The sequence below is a fragment of the Platichthys flesus genome, chromosome 14 (genome assembly GCF_949316205.1).
Source record: "Platichthys flesus chromosome 14, fPlaFle2.1, whole genome shotgun sequence".
Taxonomy (NCBI): Eukaryota; Metazoa; Chordata; class Actinopteri; order Pleuronectiformes; family Pleuronectidae; genus Platichthys; species Platichthys flesus.
In genome coordinates this window covers 23,118,418-23,130,991 of record NC_084958.1, presented here as the reverse complement: position 1 = coordinate 23,130,991, position 12,574 = coordinate 23,118,418, and the positions used below count along the sequence as shown (strand labels likewise).

Sequence of the window (12,574 nt, the reverse complement as noted above, 5' to 3'; positions counted from 1 at the left end):
GACTTTATTCTTGTAATATTCAGATTTTTTTGTAATATTTTGACTTTATCCTTGTAAAATTTTGTTTGTTGGTAATAATCTGACTTTATTTTTGTAATATTGAGATTTTTTTGTGTTATTCTGACTTTATCCTTTTAATATTCTAACTTTATTCTTGTAATATTGTGATATTATTGTAATATTCTGACTTTATTCTTGTAATTTACACGTCCACTCTGGAAAGAGTCGTCTCCCCTCAGAGCCTGATACTGTATTTTAGTTATTTAACTCGAGTTTTGTCATTTTTAATAATAACAACATTCAGTTTTCTCTCCAGGAAGCGGGGGAAGTTGGTCGCCGCCAGGTGGCGCTCGGGCTCGTTGTGGCCCCGGCGTTTCGAAGCTCCCTCCCCGCCGGAGCTGACCTCGTTCCCGGCGATGACAGTTTCCTGCGCCCGGTGGAGCCGCTGGTGGCCGCGGCAGGATGTGCAGAAGGAGGCGGGCTGTCACACTCTCAGCTCGGTATGCGAGGACTCGGCTGCCGGAGTGAATCTGTCTTTATTCTGCCGGAGGAACGGAGGTGGCAGGCGGACAGCGGTGAGTGTCGGAGCGCCTGAGAGTGGAGAAGTTGGTGTTGTGTGGCCGGAGTTTGGCTCCTGTGAAGCGGCTGAAGTCGAACCACCGATACGTGTCACTTTGGGAAGAACGTCACGCCAGACTCCGTTGGAAGATCAGCCACTTTGGCGTTGCGCCGCGTAAAGGGAACATTTCACGCAATGGAAGCGAAGAACTAAAGCGAATTTCGGATTGATCCCTCGATGGTTTTTGTTCGGCGCATTTACAACCGCACGTAGCATCACGCATTTCAGTGAAAACATCAACTTTAACAACCGTCCCGCACTTGTTGACAAGCGGCGTCGTGGGAGATTGCGGGGCCAACGGCTGAGGCAGTTTTCAAATTGAAAATATTACCGTTAAAATTACGTTTAGCTGATTTGAAAATATGCCGAATTAAAGAGTGAATTCTCCCGATGTATTCGTCTCCATTTTTCCCACTACACGCTGCGTCCTGTTTTCACGGGACTCGAGGTAACAAGAAGTGGAGAATTTTGCAACGGAGTTTTGTATGAGTTCCAATCCACAGCTCAGCCTGCAGCCTGAGTGGATGTGAAAAGTAAATTTATGTAAAATAAATAACTCGATCACATCCACTTGTTCATCCAACTGTTTAAAGTAACTAACGTTGAGCTTAGTAACTCTCAATAGTTCCAGTGCAATTCTTCTTAATTCTTCTTTACTTTACTCTAACTTAAATAACCTTTCAACCACTTAAGTGAAATAACCAATATCTTAACTTGTCACCTCTTATCTTCTCTTTTGATAAACTCATTTTGAGATTTGCTGTGATTCAGACTTGGTTTGCTTCCTTTCTGATTTCAATCAAGATGTTTTTAATCAGGTTTCTAATCACTGGTTTATTCTGTGGGAAGAAGGAGGAATTCAGATTTCTCAACCCCTTGAGTCCGAGTGGATGTTTGTCCCAAATTCGATGACACTCCCTCAAACTGAGATTTAAGATATCACCGAAAAATATAGACATACTTTTAGAGGCCAACTTGACCTTTGACCTTTAACAACTACAAAAACCAAGTGAATGCTTGTGCCAAATGTCAAAGGGTTCCTTATCTGTCGTTCCAGAGGGGAAATGAGTAACAGGATGGAGGGTTCGGCGGGACCAGGCGTCGGGGCGAACGGACCCGTGGCAGCGCCCAGCAGCCCGGTGAGGTCCAGCATGGGCCCGCCTCTGTCTCCAGAGGAGCTGGGAGACGAGCAGCAGTCGTCCCTGACAGACGTCACCCAGATGTGGATTAAGTTTGCCAAGACCTTCGCCCTCATCTTCCCCATCTACATCTTGGGATACTTTGAGTTCAGCTTCAGCTGGGTTCTGATCGCCCTGGCCGCGTTGTTCTACTGGAGGAAGAACCACGGCACTCAGGACTACAGGATAAACCGGGCCTTAGCATTCATGGACCATGAGGAGAAAGTGATGAAGCAGAGCGTGCCTACGACTGAGCTGCCACCGTGGGTGAGTCCCCCTTCGTTATTCCCAGTATTGTCACTGGCTTGTCCCAGTTGCTTTTGTTATTTGACTCCGTTTAAAGCTCCACCTTTCAAGCCTACATGTGGGATGTCAGCAACGACTGGTGGCCTGCCAAACGGACTGATGGGGGTAATTGAATTAGCTGCCATGTCTTCCCACTGACGATACAAATACTTTTTCCATGGGAAACTCCAGACTAGCACTGGTCTAATTCAAGCCACAATGATGTTTCATTCAGCCGACAATGGTTAACGATATGAGCCTTTCACAGACACATCAGCGTTTATGTTTGCCGATATCGGCCAATATCAAAACTGCAGGAAATATGTGCATTTATATTTATTTTCTAAAAGAGACACAACGCCAGATTCGCTCTCGGCTACTCGGGCTCCCCCTACAGGTGGAACGGGTAATTCACCTGCGTTATTATTTACAAGCTGATTGTCGTGATGTGGCGAGCTAGCTGTCTCCTATCGTCAGCTGCCTCTGCTTGTTGGTGTGTGACGTAAAGCAGCTTGTAACATTCCAGCACCGTACCCCAGGGTTACATAGTGTAGATCCAGGCCTCTAGGGGGCGCTGTGGCAATGACGGACCTCCCTTTTATAAGGAAGTGCACTATCAAAATTATTTTAAAGTATAAAAACAGCCTTTTGACGCTTCATTTCAGGCTCTGTGTATTTGGTTGTACTTGTATTTTTTATGCATGTACATCATCTGATATATCAGCATCAGTATTTTTTTACTCCTGCACGTGAGGTGTACACGTGCACTGGGAACTTCAGCTACACGGTAATACGCCAGTCAGTCTTACCGGATTAGAAATTGGTGACTAATGCTCACATTTTCACATCAGTCACGAACAAAGGATTGTTTGGGCAAAGGAGCTGCCAACAAATGGAGACAATTAATAGCTGATGGTAGATGGCTGGTTTCCCCTAAGTCACTACATCTGGTCCCACGCGACACAAAGCAAATCGCTGCTCGTCTGGTGAACAGCCTGTGGAAAGTTGAGAGATCCCAACCTGAGCTCGACTCTTTATGATGACCTCAATCCCGTCCTCTCCCAGAGGGTGTAGCAGGTCTCGATGAATAATTCACACATGGCCCCGTCGAGCCTCAGGCCTCCATAGAACGGCAGTGTGAAGCAGCAGGGTCATCCTACCTGTGCTGCTTGTCACTTTCTGTATTCACCCCTTTGGTTTGGCGTGTTTGCCACAAAGACAACACGGTGTGGAGACCTTCCACATGCCGAAGCTGCCCGTCCAGTGTCCACTCAATCAAACATCTGAGAAGGCATCTGTGTTTCCCACAGAATTAGACTCTGCTCGGGTCGGTGGCTCAGCAGGAGGATTGTAAAACATCCACTTTGTCAGTCTCCACAGAGGTTGTCAGAAATATCATATTCATATTCATGATTCCAGCCTGAGTTTTACTTAATATCCCATCAGACAGCAATCAGTGGATGACACATCACTACCATCTTTCAGGAACTATAACAGTTTCTAAACCTTCAGTGATGCAGCATTTCAGCCTTTTAGAAACCACACAAATCTTCATCTATCCATCTCTAGTCTTGTGAGATTTACTCGCTGCCTCTGAGATGGAAATGAAAGGCCTCTGTTCTGCAGTGACATTTTCACGTAATCGACGATGATGCAGGAAAAAGTGGTGAGAGGATGGCAGGATGCCAAGTAGACACACAGCCCCCCCCCCCCCGACCGCAGATCATCCCATCAACACATCCATTATCACACAGACCTTGAGAGAAGTGGTTCTCAGCAAAAAGCTAAAAGACACACGGCAGCTGCCACGTTTGTCGTGTTGTGAGTCGGCAAGCTTTTGTCTGGGATGTTGCTTGTGGGCTTCACAGATGTTCACAGATGTTTTAATCCTCATACAACGTGACTTGGGGCATTTGGATGAGACGGTGCTAATTGACTGATCAGAGGGAAAATGAGAAATCGGTGAAAGGATGTCAAAGGATTAATAATCAGCGGTGAACTTTGACCCCTGGGACACATTCAGAAGCTGTCAGTGTGTCCTTCATACGAGATACACTATCTTTTTACCTCCGGCAGACTAACCTCAGAACTCAATGATTAGAAGCTCACTGAAAGTCTTTATTTTGTTCTTTAACTGAATCAAAACCACACTATCTAGTTTCTGGTCGACACAATAGACTTTTTAATTGATTCCTTTTCCATTTTAGTTAATGATAAATTAAACGTCTGCACTACTTTCCCTCAAATTCAGAGGGAACAATGAAAGGGATGGGAACTTATGGTTGTTGGTTGTTGGTGTCGTCCCACTCCCTGAACCCAAACACAACTGAACGCTGGATATTACCCATGATAGTTTAAAGGATTCCTGCTGAATATTGGAGATAAACTCTGGTTGTTGATAACTTCTGAGTCTTTAAACTGATCTCAGTTCAGCTTCACTCTTCAACTGGAGCTGATTGTGACAGTTGAAGCTGTGACTCTCAGTCAGTTCTTCTCACAGGAGATGGAACCCACTCACCAGAGTAACAGAGAACAAACGCTCAGGGAGAGAAGGAGGAAACTTTTTTCAATGTTTGTCGTAAAAAACGCTGTCAACATGTAAAATCAACAAAATGAACCAAATGTGCAATATAGTCCTTAGAGCCTGTAGTCTCTCTGTCTTGACTATCTCTGCAAATATGCCTGGAATGAGGCTTGATAGGACGTGTGGGCAGCAGCTCATCGCTCGCTTGCCAGGAATCCCTGCGGTAATGGTATGGTTGTACTTCTGAGGACAAACTGACACTGCACAACTGCCTCACTGCTGCCAGACACAAACAAATCTGCACCAGCAAAGACCTTTTCAGGAGAAAAGACTGTGTTGTTTGTCTCACTGTGTATTTGAAGGTGTATACTGAATTTAACGAGAAGCTGTCTGCTCCATGAGTCACGACAATAACCGAGACAGCTCTGTAGAATAAACAGGAACATGGATCTACCACCAAAGATGAGTCACAGAAGTTTCAATGCTTTTTATTCATATTCTTTATTTTAAGCATTGTACAAGGTCAAATGTGTGTTTGTGGTTTATGTTGACGTCATATGTTGTATATAATAATCCTACAATGAATAATCTCAAACTGACGCGGAAAAGTATTAGTTCATCGTACAAATATGTGAAATTTCAGCCACGGAGGTCGTCCCAGGCTGTGTTTGGTGAATGTGGGTTCAATGAGATGGAGGAATGTTGAAATAAAACAAGGAATGCAGTCAGGCCTTTAAACTGATGGGAGCTGATGTCGCGGTCTCTCATGGTAAACGTTGAACTGGATTCAGCAGCTGAGCGTCAGAGAGGTGGTTCACAATTTGTCCTGGCTTTGCATTTTTGCCTTTACTTTGTCAGCTCTTATTTTCCTAAATCTGCATTTAAATTAATAATAATGATAATAATTACAGCAGTATATTTTTCATCACTAGCATCAACGGTTGAGTGTATATCTACACGTTGTTCCTGGCTTGTGAGCACAGTGAGGAGGTGTGACACATGGTTGATGCTGAAGAGTTTTAGAGCTGAACCTTCACTCAGGAGTAAGAATCTGTCTTTAAACATTTATCATTTATCATCATCGATATCTTTTTATATTGATCTAATTATTAGCTGTATATTCTATGAGCCAAGGCCAGCAGGACTCTTTAAACTCCTGTTTGTTATGTTTAGTTTATCATTAAAGTGATAAAGTATCATTGAGTTTATCAGTACTTTGGATTGTGATTGATTTATCACATTTGACCTAATCAGGAGAAGTGACAGCGGAGCACACAACAACAAAACACACAAATTAAAGGTTGCACTGTAATGTAAATCCATGACGTCCCACACTTATACTTTACACAGGGCTGCAGCGATGTCTTTGTGTTTATTCATGAGTGTGTGATTGTGTTTTGTATTTCAACAATGACAACTAGAATGGCAGTAGAGTAGAGACCTCAACGCCCAACAGGCCCCTGATGAAACCATATTTAAATCCACTAGATCCACATTGTTATTTAATGGGTTCTTTCCTGAACCAGGAAATATTTAACTCATCATGTGGTTAAATATGTGCTGCTGTTGTTTGGATGGAGTTTATTAAACTCAAGTATTCTTCATCAGTCATCACTGTTGTTTACTTTAAATAAAACATCTTAAACAAACATTGGTAACTCCCAGTTGTACGGTTGCACATTGTACGAGTAGAATGAGAAATAATGACATATGCAGCATATGTGTAAATATGTTTCTTTTCTTTTTCTTGTCGTGTTCTTTACTTTATTGTTGTGTTTGTAAATGTTGACTTTAGCTTTCTTTGTCTTTCTACTAACTTTTAACTTCCTGCCTTGTCCGCACCAGCTTTTGTTTACTTTAAAATCTTGTGTATGTGTGAATATATGTGGGTCTTAACGTGCATAAGATTTATATTTACTTTTAATGTGCAAAACAAAGTCAGTCAGTTTAATGATTAATTGACCAACAATATCAGGACAAGTTATCTTTCAACAGAACTACCTCACAGCAGTATTAGTTCTGGAATCTCTAATTGCTGGCATGTGTCTGGATTGTTGTGTTGCTGTGTGAGTCAGTGTAGTGTGGCTGTGTGAGTCAGTGTAGTGTGGCAGTGTGGTTGTACTGGACAGTTTCTAGGTGTGGATGTGTGTCACTGAAGCAGGAAACGTTGAGTCAAGCTCAGCTAAACCTTTTCCCTCGGCAAACGAACGTTCAAACAGTCGGACTCTGCCATCGGCCTCTCACTGATAAAAAAAAAACAAAACTCAAACCACAGCGTGGAAAGTCATGAAACCACAGGGTAACTGTGTCTCTGAGGTTCCCCCCTCCTCCTCTTCCTCCTCCTCCTCCTCCTCCTCACTCTCTTCGTCTCCGTGTACTCGTCTGACATGGCGTTGGGTGGGGCCTCCCTGTTCCTGTGATGTGCCAAAGGGCAGGGCTCTGCAGCAGGGAGGGGGAACAATGTGAAGGAACAGAGCGGCCTGGTGCTGCTCTGCTTGTACCTTCACGCTGGGGCAGCCTCCCAGTGTCCAGTACCCTGTCCCACTGTACTTTGAATATATTTGAATTTAAACTTTGATCACCTCTCTGCTGTGTGGTGATCTGAGTTTCTTGAACTACTAAGTATCTGTAACCAAATTTGAAAGTGACACGATGCACCACAGTCTTGGTGATGAATCCAGATAAGTCTCTAGAAAGTCAGACAACAACGTCATCTGTAACGCAAACCAGTTGCTCCTGTAAGATAAGAGACAAGATCCACAGCCTTTTGAGATTAACCAACCAGCATTATGTGCTCATTATGAGATGGCATTATTACAATTTCATGCAACAACAGGGGACGCAACACCCCACAGAGGCTTTTCTTCACTAGATTTGAACATCTATAAAACCCAGTTTGATTAAAATGATGCAGGAGACAGCAGCTGACTACAGACACACTATGGTCTGCTGTGTAATCATATCTTTCCATCCTTTAGCACACAGGAGCAGGTTTCCTGGATGTGCAGTGTGTCCTCCTCACGTCCTCGACAGTCTCTCTCTCTTTCTTTGAGCCTAAATATAGACGTCAGCACAGCAGCAGTGAGCAACTGTCTCATTGTGCAGGTCTTCTTGCTCCTGGGCCCTTCAGAGCCTTTCTGCAGTCTGAAGGGGGAAGACCACTGAGCAGCTTTCCTGGTTGTGTAGTTGTCACCTTGAAAAGGAGAATCTCTAACAAAGAGACAAATTGACAAGTTGACAGATTGACAAATTGTTTATTCTGCAGGCTAAGACAGAAAATGAACATTTGTCAGTTGTACTTTAAATTAGAATCTAAAAACAGAAACAGAAAATATGTTCATGTATGTTTCTTCTCATTGTCTCCTTAGAATACAGTTTGTGGTTAAACTGTAAAATGTCAAGCCTGTAACGGTTCGATTCCAACATCTGAGGAGTCATTGCCAATATTTTCTTTTTAATATTTAGGCCAATTAATCAGTTTCAACTACTTAATATTTGCATCTGCAAGAAATTCCTCCGACACACACACACGCTTTTTGTCGGGGGTGTGGCTGGAAAAGGGAGGTTAGGATTTCCACCTCAGCTGTTACATAGTTGAACTGTGAGTCTTACCCTCCTGACACACACACACACACACCCACACACACCCACACACTCACACACACACACACACACACACACACATACACACACATTATAAGAAGGGATGCTCCTGTCGAGTACGATCACCCATTGGTTCCTGCTCTTTTACATGTACTCAGAAATGTCTCTGGAGCCACGTCTTTGCCATGAGTCAGATCCACAAGCTGTTTTTGAGGTTAGGCGGGGTCCAGGCTGAAAGCAGAGCTGCAATAAAAAGGAAAAGAGAGCAAGGGTCTGTGCTGGTGTGGGCGTGTTGCTACAGGCAGATGAAATACGATCCGAGATGATGCACTGCAGGAGGGGGGGCGCTGTTCTGCTGAGCAGGACCAAAGCTTTCACATTTCCCAACAACAGCAGATGGAAAAAGGGAAAAAGGACTTATGGTGAAATACTTTTTTCTGTTGCAGTGGAAAAGAGAAACTATTCCCGGTTCGATGAGGAGATGTCTCAGTTTCCTTTCTGTGTCTCTCTGCAGGTTTTAGAAAATCTTAGTTATCATGGATAAATAAATTCATTTGACTTTTAATTTGAAAGAATCTACATTTTTGTTTGCTGAGTCATGTCAGCTGTCAGGACCTTCTTATTTCCTGTTCACCTTTTTGTTTTTGAAATAACTTGATTTGCTATTCGGCTCTTTGAGTTTGAATTCAACTTTTTATTCATATACTGTCTTCCTGCTTCTCTATTGTTTCCCCCAATAGTCGGAAAGATCGTGCCTCCAGATTCATGATATCATTTTAATGTCTGCCACGTTGCAACAGACGCAGCAATAAACAGAGCGGGGACGGACCACAGCCACATCTGGTGGTCCATTCCACATAGAACCATGCCCGACACTTCCTCCCACTCTCCACAAATTAAACCAGAACATCCAGAATGGGGCAATGCCATCTTGTGCCAGTGAGGCCCTCTGGGGCCGGGGGTCTGGGCAGGATGGAGCTCCTGTGTCGAGGTCCCACCAATTGCGAGTCAGTGTCAATCTGTCAATCAGGGCGTCTCAGTTCTATTTTATATCATCAAATAACGAATTCAAACCGAACTTGAGAAAACACACTGGAGCTGTGAAGTCGTCCGTCTTTATTCACAGTCTCAGTGGCTTCATGTCGAGTTTCACCTCGAACAAACGGACACAACCAAGTATCTGTGATCCATTTACATGTTGGGCCACAGAGCGGTAACTGATCCTCACCTCCCGTTTTCCTTTGTGGCCACTTATTGTTTTGTGTCTTCAAGACGTCACGAGAGATGTGGAGAAGTGTGAGCGTTTTCTGACTCCAGGCCCAGCACATGGTACAATAGATTCGTCCCCTGTGTCAAATTACTGAGACAGGAGGGTTCTTTAAAACCAGAGTGACGTCAGTCCAACAGAGAAAGAGAGTCTCACCAGAAGGCGTTCAAACCAAACCGTGAAACAAGACGCCAGACTCGGCAGTAAAATGCTCAGGGAGCGAGAGCTTTCTACCAAACCATGTAGCCGGAAAGTCAGGTGTGTGTGAGTGTGTGTGCATTAAATAAATCCTGGTTTAGAGAATTGAAATGTGGTTTCATAAAGAGACTGTGGGGCCTCTACTCAGTGACAGTCTGCTCTGTGTTCAGAGCAGGAAGCTTCTCTCCTGACCTCAGCCTGTGGTTTAAATTCAATGTCTTTATGGCCTCATTCATCTGCCGCAGGCCGAGGCGTCTGTGCCGAATACTCCAAGTGTGTCACTTATAACAGGTCACCTCTACTTCTCCTCACTGTGAGATATCCATCACACGACTTTGTTGCATTCGTAGCACGTGTTTAAAAACCACGGTATTCAGTTGTTTACAGAATGACTAACAACAAGACAATAAAGGTTTTAATCATTGTGTGTGGTGTATCAGCTAATGATTGATACATTTCACGATTCATTTATTAAGGTACTAATCAAAATCCTCATCACACCAGTCACGAGTCACAGGAAGATGCTAGGGAGTAAAATGTTTCTGATACGTCAATATCTGCTGATTTAATAATTTAAGTGATTCCTTAGATGTCGTTATCAAACCCTTATGAAACACAAATGTAAGTTAGGCTTGATATTTAAAAGTTTAACTGTAACTCATTTGCTATAATTAACTATAAATAAAAAGAAATACAACAACAAATATTATACTTAAATTAAGACAGTTCTTGCGATCCAATTATGACCATCTAGGAATTTCCTTCAGGGCATTGATGGGGAAATTTTGTGTTAAATTATGATTCTAACCCTTTTGTCTTTTTTTTCTAATTCCAGGTTCATTATCCAGATGTGGAAAGAGTAGAGTGGCTGAATAAGGTACACACACAGACACACACACACACACACAGACACACACACACACACACACACACACACAAATACTGCCTTTATCTCTCTATCCTCACCCACTAGCTGTCTCTATAATAGCCTCTGTTAGCCTGTTAGCTTTAGAGGCAGACAGGTAGTGTATAAATAGCATCTGAATCTGGAGCTCTGTTAGACCCCGACCCAGTGCTGACAGAGAGAGAGAGGGAGGAGAATGGTCGAGAGTGAGTGGTAGAGAGAGAGAGAGATACCTACTGTAAATGTGTACTCATAAAGTACGTCCAGTAAAAAGTAAATGGAACAAAGGACTTAGTTTTCACTCTCTGTATCTGATGTAGTGATGTTCATGTTGGATTTGTCTTTTTGGATATTCACAGGTACAGAGTGTTTGAAAATAGTTTAATTTTAAGTTAATGTCATAACGTTGATCTTTAATGACATACTCTGAGTTTTCTCATATTATTCTGTCGTTAAAGTTATAATTTTGATCAAGTTTCTCCTGCTCAGTGACCAGCAGCCCTTTCTCAACCACCTGTCGTTTAACCGTTACATTATTTTCTCCACATCACTTGGATCAGTTTCAATATTCAGAAGCAGATATTCAATATAATACGAGTTATGAATATGCCATCGATCTAGAAAGGGGTCACATGGAGCTGCAATGAAATCTTCTACCCCTGCTGAGCAGACAGGAAGCAAGCGACACACGGAACAGACCCGTCCAGCTCTCTGCACCGTTTCCTTTTTCATCCTAATCAATATACTGCCACATTAATATCTGAAGTGTCTCCAACATGTCCACAAAGACTTCCAGTTGTGTATGTACGAAAATCGTGTTCTCTCTCTCTCCTCCTCCTCAGACGGTGAAGCAGATGTGGCCGTTCATCTGCCAGTTTGTGGACAAGCTGTTCAGGGAGACCATCGAGCCGGCGGTGAAGGGCGCCAACCCTCATCTCAGCACCTTCTGCTTCACCAAGATCGACATGGGCGACAAGGTGATGAGAAGACACACCGAGCAGACCCTGGATCCAAATGCACAAGAGGGGGGGGGCATTTGGATCAGGGATACTTTGGCTTAGTTTCTGAAAAGTAGGAGTAGTAGTTTGTTCCCACAGAGCCATAAGAAAAGCAGATGTCATGGTCGCTCTGATGGGTTATCTGAAAGTTATTTTATTATTGAAAAACTGTTCGTCTGAAACATACAACAATACAGCTTAGGCTCTTAAACTCTGCTGCTCACAGTGTAGGTGTTAAGATCTTCTATTGGAGTGTTTCTAAATTTGTCATCTGTATTTTATTTTTTCGAACATCGTGGTCCTGGAGCTGAAAAAGCTCGACTCTTCTTTTACCACCGGGTTTCTTTCTGTTCCGTCCTGGAGAACACCCTGACCCATATTTTGCTCATGCTTCAGAGCAGAGCAGTAATTATACTGTTGGTACAGTGAAAGGTTGAAATCCTACTTCAGAGCTGTTCACTCACTCGTACCGGTTTCCTCATGTTGTGTGTCCGCAGCCGCTGAGAGTGAACGGGGTGAAGGTTTACACAGAGAACGTGGACAAGAGGCAGGTCATCATGGATCTGCAGATCAGGTAACACGCTGAAACCAAAGCATCTCACTCTCCTCTGCTTCCTACAGGATAAAGCTGCTTAAATCTATTTATTATCATTATTGTCATCAAATCCCATAAAGAGACCACTGTTGACTTCATGTGGTTGCCATGGTCATGATGGAATTACTCCCCGCATCAGCACCTTCAGACACAGTATTACACATTACTACAGTATTACACAGTACTACAGTAGTACGCAGTAGTTTAAATGCACCAAATGAACATCCTCGTGGTTCAAACATATCGTCGGAGGTGAAGACTGCAGCTGCTTCTTCTTCTTCTACTGTTTAATTCTGTCTCTACTTCCTGTGATTGCTCTTAAAGTCCAAACTAAGATGTAACAGAAAATCTAATTACATGTAGAAGAGAAAGTTCAGTCTTTCTTTCTTTCTTTCTTTCTTTC

General features: G+C 43.2%; 1 protein-coding gene across 4 annotated transcripts in view; it reads left to right on the top strand.

Annotated features, from left to right (window-relative positions):
* The first annotated feature begins 441 nt into the window (after positions 1–441).
* Positions 442–12,574, top strand: part of esyt2a (extended synaptotagmin-like protein 2a) — a 30,539-nt gene continuing 18,406 nt past the window's right edge. For all 4 annotated transcript variants that reach the window (XM_062403719.1, XM_062403716.1, XM_062403717.1 and 1 more), the window contains exons 1-5: positions 442–575; positions 1,677–2,064; positions 10,510–10,551; positions 11,421–11,555; positions 12,074–12,150. In XM_062403719.1, the coding sequence (XP_062259703.1) occupies positions 1,684–2,064; positions 10,510–10,551; positions 11,421–11,555; positions 12,074–12,150 (635 nt within the window). In that variant the 5' untranslated portion in view covers positions 442–575; positions 1,677–1,683. The remainder of the gene's footprint in view (positions 576–1,676; positions 2,065–10,509; positions 10,552–11,420; positions 11,556–12,073; positions 12,151–12,574) is intronic.